Source organism: Gopherus flavomarginatus, chromosome 4 (assembly GCF_025201925.1).
Source record: "Gopherus flavomarginatus isolate rGopFla2 chromosome 4, rGopFla2.mat.asm, whole genome shotgun sequence".
Lineage (NCBI taxonomy): Eukaryota > Metazoa > Chordata > Testudines > Testudinidae > Gopherus > Gopherus flavomarginatus.
Genome location: NC_066620.1, coordinates 77,592,642 through 77,616,835, shown reverse-complemented (window position 1 = coordinate 77,616,835; position 24,194 = coordinate 77,592,642). Strand labels below are relative to the sequence as shown.

The 24,194-nt window shown below is 40.0% G+C and overlaps 1 protein-coding gene across 5 annotated transcripts in view; it reads right to left on the bottom strand.

Moving 5' to 3' along the window:
• Positions 1-24,194, bottom strand: part of RGS7 (regulator of G protein signaling 7) — a 444,093-nt gene that overhangs the window by 72,525 nt on the left and 347,374 nt on the right. For all 5 annotated transcript variants that reach the window (XM_050950420.1, XM_050950421.1, XM_050950423.1 and 2 more), the window contains exons 7-9: positions 9,601-9,665; positions 7,745-7,821; positions 7,563-7,644 (exon numbers count right to left, since the gene is read on the bottom strand). In XM_050950420.1, the coding sequence (XP_050806377.1) occupies positions 7,563-7,644; positions 7,745-7,821; positions 9,601-9,665 (224 nt within the window). The remainder of the gene's footprint in view (positions 1-7,562; positions 7,645-7,744; positions 7,822-9,600; positions 9,666-24,194) is intronic.

The following is a 24,194-nucleotide window of genomic DNA, read 5'->3' as shown; positions in this document are numbered from 1 at the left end:
GCTTAAAAACAGACTTTTGACAAACAAATGATGTACGTTTAAACAGTGTATGTAAACAATTGCTCATTGTACCATGCCGCCCTGCTTGGGGTGGTAAAATGTCTAGAGCCGTCCCTGGCTATCCCATAGTTCCTGCAGTTTCCCCTGCCCATTGGAAGTCTGGGTTGAGATCCCAGTGCCTGATGGGGCAAAAAACCATTGTCGCTGGTGGTTCTGGGTACAGCCTCACCCCTCCCTCCGTGAAAGCAGCGGCAGACAACCGTTTCGTGTCTTTTTTCCTGGGTGAACTGTGCAGACGCCATACCACGGCAAGCATGGACCCTGTTCAGCTCAAGACAGCAATCATGGACTTTGTAAACACCTCGCGCATTCTTGTGTAGTCTGTGCTGAACCAGGATCTGCAAAACCAGGCGAGGAGGCGGCGGCTATGGCAGAGTGGTGACGAGAGTGATGAGGACATGGACACAGAATTCTGCCAAACTGCGGGCCCTGGCGCGTTGGAGATCATGCTGGTAATGGGGCAGGTCCTAGCCATTGAATGCTGATTTTGGGCCTGGGAAACAAGCACAGACTGGTGGAACCACATAGTGTTGCAGGTGTGGGACGATTCTCAGTGGCTGCAAAACTTTCGCATGTGTAAGGGCACTTTCATGGAATTTTGTGACTTGCTTTCCCCTGCCCTGAAAAGCCAGAATACCAAGATGAGAGCAGCCCTCACAGTTGAGCGAGTGGCGATAGCCCTCTGGAAGCTTGCAACGCCAAACAGCTACCAGTCAGTCAGGAATTAATTTGGAGTGGGCAAATCTACTGTGGGGGCTTCTGTGATGCAAGTAGCCAAAGCAATCACTGAGCTGCTGCTACGAAAGGTTGTGACTCTGGGAAATGTGCAGGTCATAGTGGATGGCTTTGCTGCAATGAGATTCCCTAACTGTGGTGGGGCGATAGATGGAACCCATATTTCTATCTTGGCACCAGAGCACCAGGGCAGCCAGTACATAAACTGCAAAGGGTACTTTTCAATGGTGCTGCAAGCACTGGTGGATCACAAGGGTCGTTTCACCAACATCAACGTGGGATGGCCGGGAAGGGTTCATGACGCTCGCGTCTTCAGGAACACTACTCTGTTTAAATGGCAGCAGCAAGGGAATTACTTCCCAGGCCAGAAAATAACAGTTGGAAAGGTTTAGGTTGGATATTAGGAAAAACTTCTTCACTCAGAGAGTGGTGAAGCACTGGAATGGGTTACCTAGGGAGGTGGTAGAATCTCCTTCCTTAGAGGTTTTTATGGTCAGGCTTGACAAAGCCCTGGCTGGGATGATTTAGTTGGGAATTGGTCCTGCTTTGAGCAGCGGGTTGGACTAGATGACCTCCTGAGGTCCCTTCCAACCCTGATATTCTCTGATTCTCTGTTGAAATTAGCTTGCTTCATTCTGACTGGTTTAAAGGATAACCCTATTGTCTACACATGTTTGCATTTGAAGAGAATGATATTTTATAATACTGAATTTGATTTTAGGGAGTTGAACAGTCCCTTGAGAGCTTTTGTGGCGGATCAAAAGTATACTTTATAAAATTATGATTAATAATACTAATCATGGGCCAAATAGACAGCAGCTATCCGAAAACACTACTGAACTTTAAGTCTTTTATCATTTAAAACTAGATTCGGAGAAGCACTAGAGAATCCACTACTATGCTGACAGCAGGGCATGGACATAAGTCTTTTTAAAAGCTAATTTAATTTATTTTCAGGCTAGCACTAGCTGAAGGTATGTTGCTTTAGATTTACAGTAACTATTGGTAATCTGATCGGTTGGCAGAAATTTGATTTCGGACAGCAAATACACATAAATTTATGCAAACTGTGTGTTATGCTATATTTATCTGAGCTTTGTGATCGTGAATATTAAGATATTGGCAAGGCTGGCACCTAGCACAGAAACCAGATATATCCAATTTTACAGATTAGGATCCAAAGTGAACTATTTTATGCACAGGCCTGTCTCTTCAATAGCATAACTTTCTACAAGAAAGTCTGCCCCAACAGCCATTCTAGCAGGATAACAGGGAGTTTAGGTGCTCTGTTGCCTTAATCTGATAAGCAATTTCTGTTTAATAATGCTGATCGGCCTTCAGAATTATGCAAGAATCTTTGAGACAATACTACTGATGAGCAGGGGCAAGGGGGAAACAAAGACACCCCCCCCCCCAAAAAAAAAAAAACCCTGGAAGTACTAAACTGATCTCACATAGGACCACAAAATGTGATGCATCTACACTAGAATTTTATACAGGGATATATTCCAAGAATTCTCATATTTATTACTCTACTTGGCTTACTTGCTATTTGAACTCTTACAAAACAGTTGATACCCCAACAGTTTCTGTAACTATCTACCGTTCCTACAGATTCCATAGCTTCCCATTTTTGAATCATCCTAAATTTTCATTTGAACATTAAATGTCAATGGGGTTCCACTTCTATTTGTAAGGGAGAAATCCATGCTATAATAATGTAAATCAACCCAGCGGAGAGTTATCACATTGTTCGTAAAGACATTACACAACAGGTTAACTATGAAGTTTAGAAGACACACTGTGTGCACCTGTGTCTATCTTGACACAGAATTGTCACAAGAATGTTCTTGATGCATGCATGTATGTATCATAAACACTAACTGTATGCTCAGAATAACAACATCTTTTACAAGGCTTTGTTTCATTACCCATGATGCAATTTAGGAGTCTATACCAACTGCAGCTTTGGGAGTGCTACCTGCCTAACGGGCAGGTGCATTACCTGTGGTTATTTTTATATATATGAGACATGAACATGAGGAATCACTCATAGAGCTGGATGGCATGATTTATATTTGCTTCAATCAAATTGTTTGAAACCTTTTAAAATAATTAACATATTAGACAAATATGTTATGGCAAAAAAAGCTTATGGGATTTGTAGTGTTCAAAGAGATATTTTCTCCTCCATACCCAAATTAAACTCAGCATTTTGTAATGTCCTTTAAGACAACCTTGAAGGAGAGGGTACAGATACATAAAAATACCTAAGACTCTCCTGCTAAACTCTAGTTAGATGGTAACTCCACCAACTAAATCAGTTGTTGAGAAGGGAAAGGATGGGATAATGGAATGCCACACTTCATATGGGTTTTATTTTTATATTTTAACTTAAAACAGGACTAGACATGCAGGAATGGAAGCTTGCAGCAAATTTAAATATGGAGGAAAATTGAGGGAAGGTGGCAGCTATTTTAAAAAGAGAAATCTCCATAGTATTGAACTGCTACCAAAAACCAATCCCATGAAAGGTCAGATTTACTGGAAATCCTGGGGAAAAAATCATGTTGCTGATTTTTACATCTTGAATAATTTCAACCCGCCTTCCATGTTTGCCACCACGGAAGGTGCTACAGTTAGTAATTACACATGCTATGGGCAAGTTGCCTTTCTGCATTAGAGAAAGGCAACGTTAGAGACACAATGGTTCTCTAATATGCTGGGCCTAACATGGTTTTCTGGAAATAATTTGCTTTCATTTAAAGATTCATAGATTATTTTAAACCGCAAGAGATTATTTCCCCCTATATCAGGACACCTATACATGAATTAGAATACTAAGTAATGTCCAGCAAGACTTGTATTTGAATTCGATTGATTTAAAACCTAGCAAGAAAAGTGTATTCATTTAAGGGTTTATGGCAGCGAGTTAGATGTGTGTCAATTGTCCTTGATCATTACCTAAAAGAGTTAATCTCACAGCAAGCACAGGAAATACAGTTCTGTGGTGGGTTGGAGAACATTTCAGGGGATTTACTGTTTTAATACTTGTTTGGGCAATTTAAACAAGCTGGAAGATTATGGATTTTAACTGAGATAATGATTAGTGAAGGTTATGCATTCTTTTATACACATTAATCAGAAGTTTGACATTTTCTTTTCAAACAAGAATAACCTCTTAATTTCTTTTGCCTTGAAAAGAACTGACCTCCCTGAGTATAGCTTGATTTATTACCTCACTTGACTAATGGGCTAATCTTTCTGACCAATTATTTGTGAATTCTTTAGTCCAATATTTGTAGAAGTTGGAGAGGTTAATGGTACAGTTTCTGGGGAGCATGCGGAAAAAGAGAGGCCTTTTACTAGGTACAATAGCTAGTAATACAACACAATAACTGGAAAATATGAAAATGAGACAGATTATGCCTGAAAATCATTTTATATAATAAAAGTATTACACTAGATCAGTTGTTTTCAAACTTTCATTTGTGAATCCCTAAAAAATTTCATATGGAGGTGCAAACCCCTTTGCAAATTTTAGACAGTCTACAGAGCTCCAGGGGTCTGCAGACCACAGGCTGAAAACCACTGCACTAGATTGAATGCTAAAATGGAAACCAAACAGTGCAATATCAAAGACATTCTCTTTCCCTCTAAATAACAAATGTAAGTACGAATAACTCAGTTTGAAAAAAAAATCCTCCGCTAAAGACACTTTCTTTGATACATCAGTCAGGTTTCATCATTTTCTAAGCAAACTCTTGGAAAAAGACGTCTGCAGTATTTCATTGCCACACCAAAAATAATTGCCTTAATCATTTCCAGTCAACCTTCTATGCATAATACAGTACAGAAGCCTTCTGCCAGTTACAGAGTGCGCCCCTTGGTCTAAGCATACACCTCTCACCGAGAGCTCCACCATGAGCTGAAGACATTATTTGACCTTTATGTGGCAAATAAAATGATCTTTCCCCATCAGACCCTGAATCACTTTTCTTCATCTTAGTGCTGTAATGGATATGATCAGTTATGACATTATTTTTGATCACCTAATACAGTTCCATTTCTGGAACTTTGGTTCTCAGGTTTCACTCTTATTCAACTATGCTTATGTGTGAATCCCACTTCTACATTCCACCACTATAACATCTCCCTCGATCCACATCTTGACTTCTTCCTCTTTTCTAAATCATCATCTCTGGCCATCTATTTTCTGAAATCATATGTGGATATGTTTTCTAGTTGCTAGTTGAAAATGTCAATTGTTTTTTCATAAGAAATTACAGAGGGAGGGGAATTGTTTTATTCAAAATACCCTGCAAAATGTTTTCTTTTTTTCATACCATAAACTGAAATATTTTACGGTTTTCAAAAACTGTTCTCAGTAATAATTTGTAATTTGGGGTAAAACACTTTCATTTTTCAAAAACTAAACAAAAAAAACCCATTTTTTTAATGATTAACCAAACATTCTAATCTAGACCTAGAAATTTTCAGGTTTTGATTTACAGTTTTTCATTGACTTGCCTGTGCTAATTTCCTTTTTAGTCCAAAAGCCATTTTTCAAAGAATTTTTTTACCAGCCCTTGTACACACAAATCTGTATCACCTTCACTATTTCAACCATGTCTTCATTTTCTCTCCCTATCAAACTTATCTAATTCTCAGTCTGATAGGATTGAATTCAACTCAATGTATCCAAAACGACTATCCTACTCACTGGAAAGAAAAGCCATCTTAGCCAAATCTTCAATGCTTCCTTCTCCATCTTCTATTCAAATGTCACGCTATCTTGGCAGTCAGGAACTTAGATTTCTAACTTGGACCCAAAATCCTTTTGCACCCCATATTACCTAGGTCTGTCTACAGTCAAATTAGAATCATCATCTCATACAGGGATATCTGATGATAATTCAGGCAAAGCTTTTATCAGACTGAGTTTGCTCTCATCCTGGCTCTTGTAATTTATTCCTTTATTGTGTCTTTATATCTTTACTTTTCAAACTTCAGTGACTTATCTCCCTACCCAGACCTGTAAATAGAAACACATCTTTGCCAGTCTCTGAAATCTTTACATCCATTTCAGAATCTAGTGCAAAAGTCTGTTTTAGATAGCAAGATTCCCTGAGCCTGTAGAGTTCCTCCTAGTCTTTTAGAGCATCTCAGAAATTCCCTGATGGAAGGGTGATCGATCATAAGAGAGTTACTTTCATGGAAAATATTCAATTTCAGTGAATCTGTGATGAAACCCCTCCAGCCTGGCTTTCTGCTGGCTCATCTGTTCAGCTCCTGACTCTTTGGCATCCCAGCTGATGGGGAGCCAAGACCCTGGAAGCTATCTGCTTAGCCAGGGTCCCTACATTTCCAGGATCCTGACTCATTTGCAGCTCACTAGGCAGTCTGACGGGGAGCTGGGAGCCCTGGGAGTACTGGTTCCCAAGCTCTCAGATTTGCAGATCTTCAGCAGATGGGGCTCTCAGGGTCTGCTTCCAGGGGATGCCCCACAACCAGGGCTCCATTTCCTTTTGTGGAGAATTTTGAAATATTTGGTTTTCATTCCAAATGTAAACAAAACTAATTTTTAAAATATTGAAATGGTCTATGAAACTGAATCACCTTTCTCTGCATAGAGCTATATTTTTTCCTGTTCTTTAGCTCATTCCTATGGACAGCAAATGCTAAATATCTTTCTATCCTCCCTCCTTACCTCTCCACAGTTGGTAGACAATATTGTTCCAATGCTGTCCTATGCTATGCTCCTCAGCTGTAACAGTTTCCATGTCTTTCACCACTCAACATTTATTATAAATCCTCTTTTCCCTAATCTCACCACACCCTCTCTCAAACAAATAAATCCAACTTGAGTCTTTGGTGCTTCTCCAAGCTCATTCATTCTCCTTGAAAATTCTTCATAACACTCTCTCTAACTCCTCTACCACTACTACCACTCTAATTTTACTGTCTAAAAGTAATCAGTGGAATGCTAGTTAGATTTTTTAAATGCTTACAGTTGTAGTAATCTAAACTTTTATTAACAAGTAAGAACTTTTTATTTTTGTGAGTAGGATCTTTATCCTCTCAATGTCCTTTTATAGATAGCAGTACTACAAGATACACTCTGTATTCTATTTAATTGGCATTGATGTTAGGCTTCCCCTCATGTGCAAAGGAAGGAAAGAGCTTTTTGATCAATGGTCCAAATACAGTGTTGCCAACACATGATTTTATTGCAAGTTCTGTGATATTTGGTGATTTTTCTTCAAGCCCCAGCAACCAATTACATGATAATTTCAGGTTTCATTTTTTAAAAAGTATATGCTTGCCTTCATGGTTGTGGAGAAAAGTTTGAAAATATGACTCAAATGCACCCTAAAGGCTCAGAAATCAAATAAAAAGAACCCGAAATGTAATTTAAAAAAAATCACATTATTTTTAAGCCAGTCTCTTGATTTTTGGGGTCCTGTCTCATGAGTTTTGAATGCTTTAAGTTGTCAATACCGGATTCAAATACATTTTTCTGATTTTAAAAAAATCCAACCCACCATGTCTCCATATTCAGAAAACAGCATTGAATCTTGGCATATCTATGATGCTTGAGTAGAAAAAATGTGAATAGACCACATACCACCACCACAAACAGATCTGTCTTCTCAAAACAAGACAGATGCTCCTCTCTCCTGCTCCCAAGTCACAGCTTTACATGGATTTTCATGTTTATCTTTTGAAATGCTTACAATCAACAGAAGTTCCACATATTGACTTACCACCGGTCTGTGTACATCCCAAAATGCTCGCTCCTGGCTATCAAGGATTTTCCTTTCTATCTTGTCTCTTTTCTTGTCCACTCTGTCAATGTTGCAGTATATTTAAGACAAACAACATTAATTGTAGTGCCTCTGAAAACAGTTAATGACAAATCCAGCAATAAAACTTCAAAGCAACTCACTTTGCTTGTGCTTCAGCTTGCATAAAAATAAACTCCCACTTCCGGGCAAATGCTCTCTGTAGCCTGGCCAAACTCTCCTGAAAATACAATATAAACAAGTTTAACTGTGCTTTAAGTTATTCATTGTCTAACAGTTTTTAGACTGTCTTCAAAACCTCCAAAGATGATGTTAGACTCAAAAGCCATAATGCACAGGCTAGTGTAAATGTAGTCTATTTATTTGGTGGAAAGTGTCTGACACACTACAGGATAGAAGACAAAGTATACATTATCTGTGCCCCCATTTCTGTAAGGTTTGCAACTCTGTTGAAAGGTCTGGACACAGCTCTAGTGAGTTGCAGTGGTTGCTGCAGAGTTTGGCACTTCCAGAAAAACACACCAGCAGCAATTTTTGTGGGTGTGTTGGTTGGTTGATTATTCCAAATATTTCCATGAAATGCTCCAACTTTAAACCGTAGCCAGCTCTGGAAATGTAGCAATGACTTAGCTTGATACTGCCACTGATTTACACTAAAACCTCCATTTATCTTCTACATGAGCTGTTTCTGTTGTATAGTACAGAGATAACTTTAGCTGGAACATTAGAAAGATATTTTGGGAATACAAACTTCTTCTAAAGAAAATTGACCATTGGTCATACTTTTAAAAAATGTTTGCAGACTAAAGCTATTGTATAGAAAATTTATTTAATAATATTGTTATGAGACTTGGCATAATTCTGCACTCAGATATGCTGGTAAATCTTGAGCAACTCCACTGGTTGCAATAGAATTATTCTGGACTTTCATTAGTGTAAATGGAAGCATAATTTGCTTTACTGACTTCAAGGGAGTTTCAGGTACTCCATTTCTCTCTATGTGTTAATTATAGTGAAGTTAACTGAAAAAAATGTCTGAGAACTTGGTATCAAATAATCGGACAGCAACTGTATTATATATTTACTGCAGAATAACAAAGGGACTTTGTCTTCACAATCCCATCAATAACCCACATAATCTTATAATGATAACATGGGCCATACTTATCCCGCTGTAGCTCTTTTGGCTTTAGCGGAGTTATAGCTGGGCAAAAACTGGCCTAGTATCTTTAAAACTAAGGGTACAATTTTCAAAAGCACCAAAGTGACTTCAGAGCCCATTGAAAGTATATGGGTCTTAGATACTTAAGGCCAGATGTCTAAAGGTATTTAGGTGCCTAATTCCCCATTGATTTCAGTGATTACCTTTTAAAATCTGGCCATGTCTACATGTCAGTTTTGAAAATGGGACTTAACTTTTCATTACTTGAGTCCTTTTGAAAATTTAAACTAGATCTTTAAATATATAATTGGAATCCTTACACACTGCAGTATAGTTCTGGCAAACATTTGGACATATTTGTTTCCGACTGCATGAGATTGGTGAACAGTTCACCTGAGGCTGCGGAAAGGATCTGTGCACGGTTAGATTAGAGATGGGCCCAGGTCTCAGTTCCCGAACACCCCTGAACTTTGCGGAGATATGAATTCAAACTTTGCAGCTGGACCCTCTCTACCAACAACCTGGATCCCAGCACCCCAAAACTATGGAAACATTTGGGATTTGTTTCTATCTTTATTCATAATGCACCAACCCAGTCGTCATTGTTTAATATAATACAGCAGGCGCTCACGCACAGCAGCATTTATGGATTCTGAAACACTAGCACTTGAGTGCCAGCTTTCACATGCCTAGACACAAGTTTAAACTGCTTAATGTATAAACCACTGCACTATAAAAATGCTGTGGCCTTTGTTTCTAATGTTATCCTACATTCTGCTAAGCTCGGGAATCTCATTTATTTGACATCTCAGTTCCAGGAAAGGCCCACATACTTACTGCTTCATAGTCTGCTAGCTCAAGCCGTGCTTTGTTTTGCATTGTTCGCTTGCAGAGGTAAACCGCTAGAACACACACAAAAAATCAATCAATCATTTCTTGTTATTTCATAAACATCATAGCCCCAGAAATCAAGATCTCAAGGTTTCATCCACATTCCATTGACAAGGACTGGTAGATTTTTACCTCTGTGTTTCTCCCTCTATAGCAGTGTCAGATTAGCCACTGGGCCAACAGGGTCCATGCCCAGGGCACTGGCCAGTTGCGAGGGCCCAGAAAAATGGGCGCCCCCAGCACCCTGACCCACTCCGCCTGCCTGGTGCTCCGGCTGGGGAGTCGGGGCTTGCCCAGCTCCTCCTGCCCACCCGGCGCTCCTGTGGTCCCCACATCCCGACCCCACTCCCTGGCTGGAGTGCCTGGGCAAACCCCCACATTCCAACCCCATTTCCCCGACAGGAGCGCCAGGAGGGGGAAGCAGGGGGATTGAAGGCAGATGGGGTGGGGAGGGGTCCCCCACTTGCTCTGGCCCAGGGCCCCACAAAACCTTAATCTGCCCCTGCTCTGTAGTCAGTTTTTTAGAACAAGGGGGTCAATACATACAATGGTATTTTTTATTGAAGTGTCACTTCTGCCAAAGTGATTAATGGCATAATTATTTAGCTCTCTTTACATTATAGCAGTAATAAACAAAACCTTGGAGGTGAGGTTTTGCTTTTGTTTTTGTTTGTTTTGCCAGGAACTAATTTGTTAAAAAGCTAAATGGCAATTTATCTTTAAAGTATTGCATATGGACTAAAAGAACCAAGAGGTTTATCAGGAGGTGTTGTCCTATTTCACTAATAGAAGGGTTCTCTTTATTGTTTATTTATACGCTATTATTTTCCCATTGCATAGACACCAATCCACATTAACAAGAGAAACTCACAGTTAAAAATAAAAAGGGAACAATACAAATAAAAAATAAAGACTCAAAGTATCACTCCCTATGGAAAATATCTATAAGAGGAAATAATGTGGGAGTGAAAATGAAAAAAAGTAGCATATCTTTACATACAACATTGGGATCAAATTTAGTCTTATTTACATTGGGGCAAATCCAAAGGAGTTGCACTGACTTCAGCAACATTATTCTGGATTCACACCAGTAAATGAACAGAATTTTGACAAATATATTACAAGCAACAACTGCTGAAAAGAAATGAGTTAAAATCAAACTAAGGAGAGAGAGAGGACAGATGTTAGTATTACTCACTAAGTCATTACATTAATGGCTTGATCCATCAGAATCCTTTAGGCATCCAAAATTCCTATTGAATTAAACTGCAAATCCTATTCTTTTCATTTAGGGGCAAATCCTATCCTTCATTTCAAGCCTGAGTAACTGGATTTAGTACAGGTGACTCCTCCAGAATTGAGATGTAGAGTGGGGCAGAATTTCCCCTCACAAGGCTGAAGAGAAACATCATAACCTTTTCATACCTCCACAGCCCCAGCCCCTCTGTGGGGTAGCATGGCCTTTTGATTTGATTTGTATAGTCAAGGATCCACCAACTCTATCCACAGACTCTGTGCCGGGAACATAGAGCCCTCACAGAGTTAGGCTCTGATATATTCTGAGGGAAGCAACCCTGGCCCACCTACCCCCTTCCCTACATAGAAAAATGCATTTCTACTGCTGGCACAGATAGGAAAGATTTGTGTCTAAGAACTCAATTCGACAGTCCCTAGACAAACAAAGTCCCTTGCACCTAATCTAATCTTGTATTTTAAAGAAGCTAAATCAATAATACTTAAGATTCCTCCCAGAGACAAAATTCACTTCAGACAAAAGAATAAATCTTAAAAATAGTTTCAGTCTTACTTGCTTCCTCTGCTCCAAGGCATTCTATTATTTCACTAAAACAACAAGGAGTCTGGTGGCACCTTAAAGAACAAAAGATTTATTTGGGTATAAGCTTTTGTAGGTAAAAAATGTTTTTTTACCCATGAAAGCTCATGCTGGAATAAATCTGTTAGTCTTTTAAGGTGCTATTGGAATCCTTGTTGTTTTTGTGGATACAGACTAACACGGCTACCCCCGATACCATTATTTCACTGGGATCACACAGGGTGAAAACCAGCAGAGAACTTTTATTCATTGCAAGTGCCTCTGAGCTTTAACAGGGGCTCCAGATATTACTTAATGGAAAGGAGAATTAAAATTTGATATTTATGTTACTTGGTCTATTTTCGTCTCCATTTGTATTCTTTCCATTTCTTCAGAAGCGTTACTGTCTGTCTTCTCTGATATTCCCTCCTCAGGTAATACAAAGATATATCTATTTGTCACATGTAATTTAGCAGGCTGAGGTACAGAACTTAGCCCCAATTTCAATGCATATTTAAAGCACCACACATTTACGCTATTGCCTTACGGTTTGTTCTGAAATCTAGGAAAGAGAATAAGTGCTGAATTCTGGCTCTTCTCACTGAGCCCAATGGTAGCTGCAGGCACATAACTGAGGGCAGAATTGGGCCCTCTTTACAGTCCATCTTTTTTTTTCTTATTGCTTTCAAAATTACTTTCTTAACTGACAGATCTAGGGGAAAAATCCTGTCAGCATTTGCTTTAAGACATTGTGAGGATTATCTTTAAAAAATGTATTTATTAAAGATGAGCAGAGAGGGTTCCAGGAACTCCACGAGCTGAGTTTAAGCCTGTCAGGTAGCCAGGGCCGGCGCTACCATTTAGGTGACCTAGGTAATGGCCTAGGGCACCAGAATTTTTGGGGGGAGCAATTTTGCCGGGAGGGGCTATCATAACCTTAGTCCCAGATTTGGACCTTAGCGTCCAAAATATGGGGGTTAGCATGAAAACCTCCAAGCTTAGTTACCAGCTTGGACCTGGTACTTGCTGCCACCACCCAAAAAATTAGAGTGTTTTGGGGCACTCTGGTCCCTCTGAAAAAACCTTCCCTGGGGACCCCAAGACCCAAATCCCTTGAGTCTCACAACAAAGGGAAATAATCCTTTTTCCCTTCCCCCCTCCAGGTGCTCCTGGAGAAATACACAGACACAAGCTCTGTGAAACTACACAGAGTGACTCCCCCTCTCTGTTTCCAGTCCTGGAAACAAAAAGTACTTTCCTATTCCCCCAGAGGGAATGCAAAATCAGGCTAGCAAATCCAACACACAGATCTCCCCGATTTCTTCCTCCCACCAATTCCCTGGTGAGTACAGACTCAATTTCCCTGAAGTAAAGAAAAACTCCAACCGGTCTTAAAAGAAAGCTTTATATAAAAAGAAAGAAAAATACATACAAATGGGCTCTCTGTATTAAGATGATACAATACAGGGTCAATTGCTTAAAAGAATATTGAATAAACAGCCTTATTCAAAAAGAATACAAATCAAAGCACTCCAGCACTTATATTCATGCAAATACCAAAGAAAAGAAACCATATAACTTACTATCTGATCTCTTTGTCCTTACACTTAGAAACAGAAGACTAGAAAGTAGAAACTACTTCTCCAAAGCTCAGAGAAAGCAGGCAGACAGACAAAAGACTCAGACACTAAATTCCCTTCACCCAAAGTTGAAAAAATCCGGTTTCCTGATTGGTCCTCTGGTCAGGTGCTTCAGGTGAAAGAGACATTAACCCTTAGCTATCTGTTTATGACAGGGGCAGCACATGGGTCTGGTGGACCTACCGCAGTCATGCCGGCGGATGGTCCGCTGCTGGAAAGGCTCCAGTGGAGCTGCCACAGTCATTTTGGCGGATGGTGCACTGGTCTAAAGGCTCCGGCGGACCTACCACAGTCATGCCTGCAGCAGGTCCACCGGAGCCTTTAGACAAGCGGACTGCCCGCCAGCATCACTGTGGCAGCTCCACCGGAGCCTTTCCAGGAGCGGACCGTCCGCCAGCATGACTGCGGTAGGTCCACCGGACCCGCGGGGGGCGGTGAAATGGCCGTCCGCCTAGGGCATCAGAAACGTTGGTGCTACTCCTGCAGGTAACCCCAACATCTCTTTAAATATATATAGAAAACTCCCACTCTCTTCTTTTGCTTGGCCTACTGTAAAACTCGTATTCTTAGAAGATAGTTGCCCAACCTATTTTCAATATATTTGTTGTACTTTGTTCCTTACCATGAGCCCAATCTCCCTTTTTAAAGCAGTTATTCCTTCAGGATCATAATGTCCACAGCAGAACAGACCAATGATTTACTTGTCTGGCAGCCTTTCTTTGGCTGTGTCCAGTCCAAGATATCAGAGGGGTAGCCGTGTTAGTCTGGATCTGTAAAAGCAGCAAAGAGTCTTGTGGCACCTTATAGACTAGCAGATGTTTTGGAGCATGAGCTTTTGTGGGTGAATACCCACTTCATCGGATGCATGTAGTGGAAATTTCCAGGGGCAGGTATATATAAGCAAGCAAGAAGCAGGCTAGAGATAACGAGGTTAGTTCAATCAAATTTGACACCATCAGCTCAGGGTTAAACAAAGACTGTGAATGGCTTGCCAACTACAAAACCAGTTTCTCCTCCCTTGGTTTTCACACCTCAGCTGCTAGAAGAGGGCCTCATCCTCCCTGATTGAACTAACCTCGTTATCTCTAGCCTGTTTCTTGCTTGCTTATATATACCTGCCCCTGGAAATTTCCACTACATGCATCCGACGAAGTGGGTATTCACCCACGAAAGCTCATGCTCCAAAACGTCTGTTAGTCTATAAGGTGCCACAAGACTCTTTGCTGCTTTTACCAATCCAAGATGTGTCAATTGAAGGCCTGAACACCTCACAATCTGCCTAATTCTGCTACATCAGGGTAATTTCATGGTGGTCCCAAGATAAACAGTACTTGCCTACACAAGTGTAATAGTCTAATCCTGTTTCAACATTTACTATCTGGAGTAAAATTACAAGGGCTAACAATTCTCATGCTTCTAGACATATGCTCATCACAGATCAATGGGACTGCTTATGTAAGTGTTACCTAATGTGAGCAAGAGTTGTAGATTCAGGCCCCTGGCATAACTCTTATATGGTGATAAAGATCCAAAAAGAAGAACACAGTATCATGCAGGGAACTTGAGATGCTATAGGATTCTTTCCTTCAGTGTAAATAATTTTCTGTAGCCTCAGACTAAAGATTCTTTATTTCCAAGGCAAATAAATTTCAACAGTAAAAGTTGTGACATCATATTTGTATGCTATATAGGTAATTTTGGGACTTCAAGAAGTGAGGTCCATTGAAATGAGCTTCATTAGAGGGGTATGACACCTGGAGGTCAGTATCTGATCCTGAAGCATGAGGATTATCAGCCTTTGTCATTTTACCCCAGTAAGTAAATTTCAGAACAGGATTAGATTCTTTTAATCACAACATCTGCTGTTATACTATGTTATTTGTCTCAGTAATATCTTGTGGCAACGAGTCCTGGACCTGTCTCCTTGAAATTTCCATCCAATGACTTCTTTTTAGTGTGCACATTTCTAAGCCAGGACTTCAAAACGGATACGTTTATCCTTCAAGCCTTTCCTCCAGGGTATTAAAATGCTTCTCTTATTTTAGGAGTCTAATGATTATACCATGTGGCCTTTTTAATGCTCATTAAAACTCTTTCTACATGTCAGCGTACTTAAGGCAGTGTCTAAAGTGTGCCCAGGAGGATTTATCTGTCTGGGAAGAATGACAGATCTGCTGATGCCAAGGCAGAAGAAATCGGTGCTCAAGGACATTCAACTCTTTGGTTCAATTGCCCCTCCCCGCATCATTGTATTGCCAGCACTCTCACTTTTAGCATGAATGCAGCCATTCTGCGATATTGTTAAGGGCTTCTTGTCGAAGCAGCAGCTCAGGAATTTGAGCTGAATTGTCTGCGGTTTCCCAGACAATAATAATACTTTAACTCTTCTATAGAGTACTTTATCCATAGACATTAAGGCACTTTACAAAAGAAGGTAAATATCACCCTCCTTTTACAGAAGATAAAAACAAGGGTGCAGCGAAATAATTTTTTTTTTCCTTAAGAGGAATGGGAGTTGGAGTTAGGGACCACTGCAACAAATATTTTCCTCAAGGCGTTGATTGCACAGTACTTCCCAGACCTTACCTTGCCCCATATGTAACATTAGTGGTTTGCTGTTACTACAGTTGGTGTAGCCTGGCTTATAGTGCCTGGAGAGGGAGTGAATGAGTCAACTGTTTTCCTCCCTTCTTCCAAAGCAGTCAGCCATAAATAACTGGTTCAACAACAAGGTGAGAGGTACATGGGTGTAATTTGGAGGGGCATTGCCCTCCCCATACAAGCCTCTGTCAGGCACAGAATTTGCACCCCCAATGCACGCCCCCATTGGCCAGACTAGAGCTGTCCCCCCAAATACAGAATTCAAACTACCTATGGAGAGGCAGACCACAGTCCCCACTATTTTGAATTCACATTTCTGCTGTGCATGCATAGCTAGAGCTGGAAGTATGGTCTGTAGGAATGCTTTTAACAACAAAGGCCTCTTATTTTCACATATTCTTTTTGGGGGGAGAGGGGTCAAGTTGACAAATTTAAGGTGAGGTGCCCACAAGGAGACCACCAAGCAGTTACCTTGGAAACTGTTACGCTCTACAGACTGGTTATTTGGCTCTATGGAAAGCCTTCAGAATACTACTAATTGCACTGAGGACAGCCCAACCTTTTCCGCAAACAGCATCATATGCCAAACTCTAAGTTACATACTGCATATGTGACTGCATAAGTGACAAGATAGGGCCCTAAACATCCTTAGGGCCAATCATGAAGCAAATTCTGCCATCAGCTAAAAACCAGTTCAAAGCAGTCAAAGACTGGATTGTCACTGGTGAAAGATCAGAATTTGGCCCATTCATTTTCAGCATGTCTTACAATAAAGCCACTATCTCACTGGAAGTAACCAAATGCAACAGAGTATTTCATAAAAATTACTTAACATAAAAACAAATGATATATAATGCAACAAAGCCTCATTTGTAATCTCAGTTTGCTAAACATGGACTGCAACATACAATCTTATTTTAGTCCTTGTATACTTTAACATGATTTTGCAATCAATCTGATTGCCTTCCAGTAAAACAAATTATATAGTTGTAGCAATAGCATATGATTTAGAACAGATTGGAGTACCATGGAAAAACAGAGCTTGAGTAGCAGCTTTTTTAAACACCATATCAATGTGGTCATCCACAAATTCAGATGACCAAGATAATTTAAATGTACAAGGAAACAGAATAATTCCACAGTCAAAGGGTGGCATAGAGCGCTGGACTGGAACCCCTGAGACCTGGATTCTAGTCTCATCTCTGTCACCTTGGACAGGTCACTGCATCTCTCTATGCCTCCACTTCTTCATCTATAAAATGGGGACAATGACACTGCCCTGCTTTATAAAGCACATTGAGATCTACTGATGAAAAGTGCCATATAAGAGCTAGGTATTTATATTAGCATGTTTGTTCTCCTCCTCTGAACTTACTTTTCTGTTTGTTTATTTTTCGTAGGGCCGTGCTTTCTGAGACAGCCAATGTGCAGTGACTGTTTTTCCAAACTACTAGACATAAGCCCCACTTTAAACCTGCATCTGTCCGGGCAATAAGGTAAGAATCTATTTAAACCAATGATAAAACACTCATTGGCCTGTCTACACAGCATCTAGGAATGAGCCTCCCAGCCCAGTTCCATTCCACTTATGCCAGCAGAGCTCAAATTACTACTCTAAAAATCACTGTTCATACGGTGCTTTGAAGCTGGAGCTTGGGCTCTGAAGTCTAGACGGACTTCAGAGTCTCAGTTCCAGTCCGAGCCCACAATTTCAAAGTACCATCTACACAGCGATTTTTAGCTGATATTAGCACGCCCTGCTAACACAAGTCTGTGGACCTGGGTGTAGATGTACCCATCAATTTCAATGGAAATCGAGCTAACGAACTGCTATGTGTTTTGGAAAATCTCACCCACAATAACTGGGTTAAAAAATGTGGGCAACTTGACAGCTCAACAGTAAAATTACTGAACATGTCCCACTGAGATATGTTGCCTCTTGGCAACAGCTTTTAAATATATTCAGTCACAATAATGCATTTTCAGGGTTCAGCCATTTTCAACTCTCAACTGCTTAATTATCGTTTAGAGCTCATGCAAAGCCTCTGCAGGGTTTTTTTTTTTGTTTGTTTTTGTTTTTGTTTTTGTAAAAGAAGACCAGAGAGATAATTATGAGGTTTCAAACTCTGAACAAGGAAGAGGACTAATTTTATGCATTACATACACCCATTTAGTGGAAAACCCACAGCTTCCATTCTAAAAGTTTAAGACCATGAAGTTAGTTGCTCAGATGGAGCCTGATCAAGCTCCCATGGGAGTAAGTTTTGAATGGTACCAGGACTGGACCTTTGAAGACTACAGACTTGCAACCTTATCTGAACCCAATGGGAATTGACAACAAGTGTTGGGTACAAGTTGAACTGGAGAAAGGGTTGACACACTTGGGCCAGGTTCAGGTTGGGCTTTAAAACTAGGCCCAAGGAGACTGGGGTGTGTGAGGCAAGGGCCAGTGGAGGTGGTGCCACAAGGGGAGGCAGTGCTGCACTCACATCAGCTCTTTCCAGATGAGGGAGAAAGAGACATAACGTGGCTCACCTGCAAGTGCAGCAGCCTGGCCAGCCAGGACCCTGCATCAGTCAGCCTCTGCCCTGCCCCACCCTGCACCTCACCCCAAGTGCCCAGCATGGAGTACTGCATGGTGCCCTTGCTGCAACAATTCAGGAAATCTGAGGTAATGATCAGGGGGATCTGTAAGTGGCTACTGATCATGCGCCGCCACACCATCCCAAGGTCTATATCCCTCCCACTCTGACCCCTTCCCCGTGCCTGGATTCCTGCAGAGGGGCAGGCAGGAGGTGACAGTGGAAATGAAGAGGAGGGGGGTTACTCTGTGTCTGCACAGTGATGGGGCTGTCCAACCACCTGGCTGCCCTGGCTGTGGTCTGGGTGGTCCAGGGGGCTATGACCTCACCAGCATACAGGAATTGGAGGCCCTGGCCTCTCTGGGGTGGCTGTGGGGCACGGAGGGGGAGCAGTGCATGTTTGTGAAACAGAAGCACATGGTCCATTTGCAATGTCCCAGCCATATTGCTCTTCCAGCTCCAACATTGGCACCTCTGTCTCTGACCTTGCAACTCAACTTGAACCCAATAAAAGCCAATTACAAGTGTCGGGTCAGGTCAGATATGACAATGACTTGAAATACTTGGGCTTGGATCAGGTTCAGGTTACTTGTGATCCAATTGGGTTCAGGGTGAGCTTTACAGTTAGGTCTGATGACACCTCAATAGGAGATCCCACATAGCAGGATCAGAAGAACCCATCTACATTACTATCCTGAGGATGATATTGTTATCTTTATGCAAGATTCCCAGTGAAATCAGTAAGAATTCTAAATACACAAGAAATTGAGGGCCAGGCTGAATGTCTGTGAGGCAAAAGAAAAGAGAGAAAATCTTTACAAGAGATTATTTTTTAAGTGAGTCTTTCAATGGCATGGTTAAATATTTTTGTTCAAAGCTTTTTTCAGCAAAAAATAAAGATTTAATGATACTAACATTTTGTATTGATTTTGCCAAATTGTTTTGGTTGGAAAAAAATATAAAAATAATTATGAAAAGAAACCCTAACATGGACACTTTATTTGGTTTAATAGTGCCTGATATAGGTTAATTCAATAACAAACATAAACCATGAGAATTTACAGATGTTACCGTCACCTATTTTTCAGAATACATCTGAAGCTAGTATTAGCTACAGGACCAAATTCTGGCTTCAGAGTCAATGGGAGTCATATGCATACATTCAATATTGCCAGGGCAAAAGAATACAAGTTAAAATAAGGTCTACAGAGTTCAAACAGATGCTGTCCTGAGGGCAGATAAATTAGCGATCTTTGAATGTCCCGGATAAAAGAATAGAGTAAATCTGCACTGACAATAGACAAATCTGTAACAAGTGCTCAATTTAAGTATCATCACCATTTACAGTGCAAATTATTCCTTTACCTCACTGATGCTTCTATAAAGCAATTAATTATTTCTGGTCTCTAGGACTTAGGTTTCAATTTCCACTTAAGCATAAAAAAGAAAATGCCAGTTTTTATGTGAACAAACTGGGCACAATAACTTTCATCATTTAGTCTCAAGTATCTACAGGGCAGTTACACCCTCTTACATAAGCCAGGGGATGTTAAGCTATTGCAGGCTTCAATAGTTTTGGAGATCCCCATGACCATATACCACTCCCAAATGAAATCACTCGTATGCCTTTTGTTAGCTCCCTATTCATCAACTGGCAGATTTAATTTTCATATTAATAATGAAATGGTCAAATCAGTTTAGTTTATTCAAAGCAATGATTTGAAAGTAATTCTGAAAATTCATATTTATAAATCTTTAAATGTATTCTTTCTATAAGAAATTACATTGTTTATATTGATAAAGGCCAGGATTTAAACTTAGATTAACAACGCATTTATGGTAATACAACAACAAACAGATGTTTCAAAACAGCTATTTGGGTCACACTTGATTAGAAAGTTCCAGAGAACTTTTCCTAAGCACATTTATGAAAATGTTGGCAAACGACCTGCACCGGGCTGCACAAGAGAATTCTCAGCTATAACTCTTTTTTCTTATAACCTTAGTCCTTTGCCCCAAGAGTGACTCCAAAGTGCAAGGCTCTTTAACACAGAACTGTAATTTTTGTTTGTTTCATAACTGTGGCACTATGAAAAGCTGCCTCTCCTCCTATATTCTGCTGACCTAGTTAATGTCAGCTGAGGCATGTCAACAGCTGATTCCTAAGATAAAGTTCACGAATACAGGTAGAAGGCACGTATGGCACGTAGAAGGCACGTATGGACAGACTAACAGATGGTCGTCTGTCTGCATCAAAATTTGGCAGGCTTTAGGACAAAACACAGGGCATCCTGGCTTCAGCAAGCTTTGAACAGAGACTTTCTCTGAATCATTTATGTGTCAGAGGTAGCTTCTGGTTACTGATGTAGCTCTGCACAGCAATACAATGGGGTTTGAATGCATAGACTCTAGAACGGGGAATAAACCTCGTAGGTCTAGTCTAGCTCCATGCTAATACACGTTTGCTCCCTTGAGCACATATACTTGCATTTTGTCCAGTCTAATTTTGTGTGCGCCAAGGAATTGGGCTTCCCTATTGTGGGATGAATCGACATGCAAATAGATGATCCTTTTAGCCAGTCCTTTCACCAAGCTACTAGCTCAGATATTCTGTATATGCTGCCAATTTCTATAGCATTCAGTTGTTTTACATTTAAAAAAAAATACAGAACTGCAATACTGTTCACGTACAATAACATTAACAAGATGCTGTATCTGGCAAGGGAGACTAAAGGACCCAGCAGTTAGGGCACAAGGCTGAACAAAATTCTGGAGACCAAGATTTCATTCCCATTGCCTCTGTCTGACCCTGGGCAAGTCACTTAAATTTGTATCTTAGTTTTCTCATCAGTAAAATGAGGTTAAATGCTACTTACTTAGCTTTGTAAAGTAGTGTGAGATCCCTGGAAGAAAATCACTATCCAAGAGCTAATGGTTATTTTATCAGTACTGATGACTAGGAACAATGGGCTAAACGTATGAAAGATTGCATTTGGCAGGAAGATTTTATCAGGGTGTGGATGTCTCTCAAGAGAAGTGTTGAAGCCCCATAGCTTGATGTATAAAATTAGACAGGGCAAGACACGAATACCATTCTAAGAACCAAACCTGTGATGTCAGGGAGATGGGTTAGATGACCTAAGAGGTCTTATTCTCAGCTCTGGAGTCTATGAATTCAAACTGTGTTGCTATGAAGAGTCACACAGAGATTAGTAAAATGACTGCCTACTAGAGAAAGAAAGTTTGAGATAACAAGTCAAATTTTCAAACGGGCATTTAAAACTGTGAATGCAAAATAAGTAGACAAACATGTTCTAAATGGAAAATGAAGCTGAATATAAGTGTGGTATATGATTGCAATTGCCTGTCTATGCTTTCATTTACCTAGTATATGTTATGTCCTGCAGATGCAACTGAGGTATAATAGGCCAAGTTCTCCGATAGCTCATATCCATCTCTTCTCTTGAACTACAGCTCCTAACTCTAGAACAAAAATTAAATCAATTCTCACTTTTCCTGTGCTCAATCCATTCTATAATTTCACCCACTTCTATTCACCTTTCTCCTGAAACATGTCTTATTACCGCCTCCCTCCTCCTCCCCACAATATTCTGTTTTCTACATTGTTACAATTATTTGTTGTATTTACATAGACTGTAATTATTTGTCAACCTTGGAACTTTTCTCTGCCTTTCATCTTTCTTCTATATTACATTTAAACAAGAGAATGTGGGAGAATTAAATTCCTCAAATTCCCAACAGCTGTGAGTCACTAAACCCAGAAAGGAACTGACAAGCCTCACGAGAACTGATCCCATATGCATATGGATTAACTTCATTAGATTTGGCCAAACTGAGATGAACCCTGATCCGTCTGACTATGAACATAAACAGCCTCAGTATTTCATAAACTTTCAATGACACTGAAGTGTTTTTAATTTGCCAGGACCACCTCTACTAATATAGTAAATTTAATATTAAATAAGAGGGGAGTTGGGCATATAACATTTTAATCTGAAGAATAAATTGTTTCATCGGAGTACAAGTAGATAGTATGTTCAGCCATTAGTGCACTCACTCACTCTAGAGCAAAAATATAAAGCAGAGCCAGCTTTCTAAACTGTGAGATCATAGTTTTAATAGCCACATGAACAAGTCATAAGATAGGAACTCTATCCAATACAGAGAGGATGCAGAACTACTCAAACTCCACCAATCTAAATTACTGCAAAGGATCCACACCTTTACTCATGCACCAAGTCCTGTTGAATTCACTGGAACTTTGCATGGGAGAAACTTTCCAGCATGGTTGGGTCTCGCTGTATAGAACTTTAAAATTGATATAATCAGTTAAATGAAAGCCAAGGATCTACATGTTTAAACGTGACTAGTGATTCTGGGTCCCTAAACTGAGATATTTTAAAGGATCCTGATTTTCAGAGATTGAAAGCTCAAAACTTTCTGAAAATTAAGACCTTCTTAGATGTCTCAGTTTGAGCATCCAAAAAGTAGGCATCTAGTTACCTTCAGAATGGAGGCCAAGATATTTTACCTTGATCCAAGATAAAAGTCTAATGCCTATGTCAGAAGCAGGGTTCACATCGCTTCCCTATAGCACTGCTCTAGGAATTGGCCAGCAGCCTCCTGAAATATATTTTTGGAGATTATTTTTAAAGGATGTGTCAAGAAAGGATATCATCTGTTTTACACACATTGCCTATAGCTAAATCTTTGTCGTGAAAATATTGTATACCCTTATCTAACATAAAGCAGAAAATGAAATAGCATTGTAAGGTAGATGTTGACATAGTTTATAATGGAATAAAAAGCATTTCTTTTTGGAGTTAACTTGGTAATGAAGGAACAAATGCAATGTCTCAACCTTATTTCATTTCTAGCTTAAGGTTAATTATTTTATTGTCACTGTTCATCATGGGCAGCAGAACAGCACTGGGTGAATAATGGTAGGTGCGCCTGCCTTTATTTAAAGGGAAACTTTACACTTTTTTTTTTATGATTTGTATAATATTTTCATAGGCTTGTAAAATTGTATCAATCACTAATAAAGTTGTTTACATTGTAATTAACTCTGATAGACAAAGGTTATTGAAGAAGTGTCCTTCTTGGTCGTATGACAGGGAACTGATTCTCAGAGGCACAAGATGCTTGTCTCTTCCATTAATTTTATGCAGAGCTGCAAGGGCCCAGGGCTGCTCAGGATCTGGCACATAGTCCGTAACAAAGGAAATACCACTGAGCATTCTAATGCATGACAGAGACTAGAGGTACTCACAATGGTTTTAATGTAAGTTCTATTTATTAAAAAATGGTTTATTATGGGCAATTGCCTACATTTTCTATATTCATTTACTAATAAACTACTGTGAAAATCTGCAGCATTTCTTTTGAACTCTTTTGGGGTGAAATTTGCCTTTCTCCAGAGGGCCCATTGAGGACTGTACATCCCCTAAGACTTTTAAGACATTGAAATCCTACTTAAGACCTATTTTGCCCTCAAAATAGGATTTCAGGGCTTCATAGACCTTTTGTGGGTCTTCTGCAGAGTGGTGAATTTCAATCTTGTTGATTAGCATTTCCTTTATTAAAAACTATCAGTGCAATAGTAGGCACAACATTTCAAGAATGATGTGGAGAAACAGGAGAGAGTCCAGAGAAAATCAACAAGGTCTAGAGAACATGACCTATGAAGGAAGGCTGAAAGAATTGGGTTTGTTTAGTTTGAAAAAGAGAAGACTGAGAGGGGACATGAGAGCAGTTTTCAGGTATCTAAAAGGGTGTTGTCATCAACAGATAGTTAAGGGTTAATGTCTCTTTTACTTGTAAAGGGTTACAAGCAGTGAACCTGGACCACCTGACCAGAGGACCAATCAGAAGACAAGATAA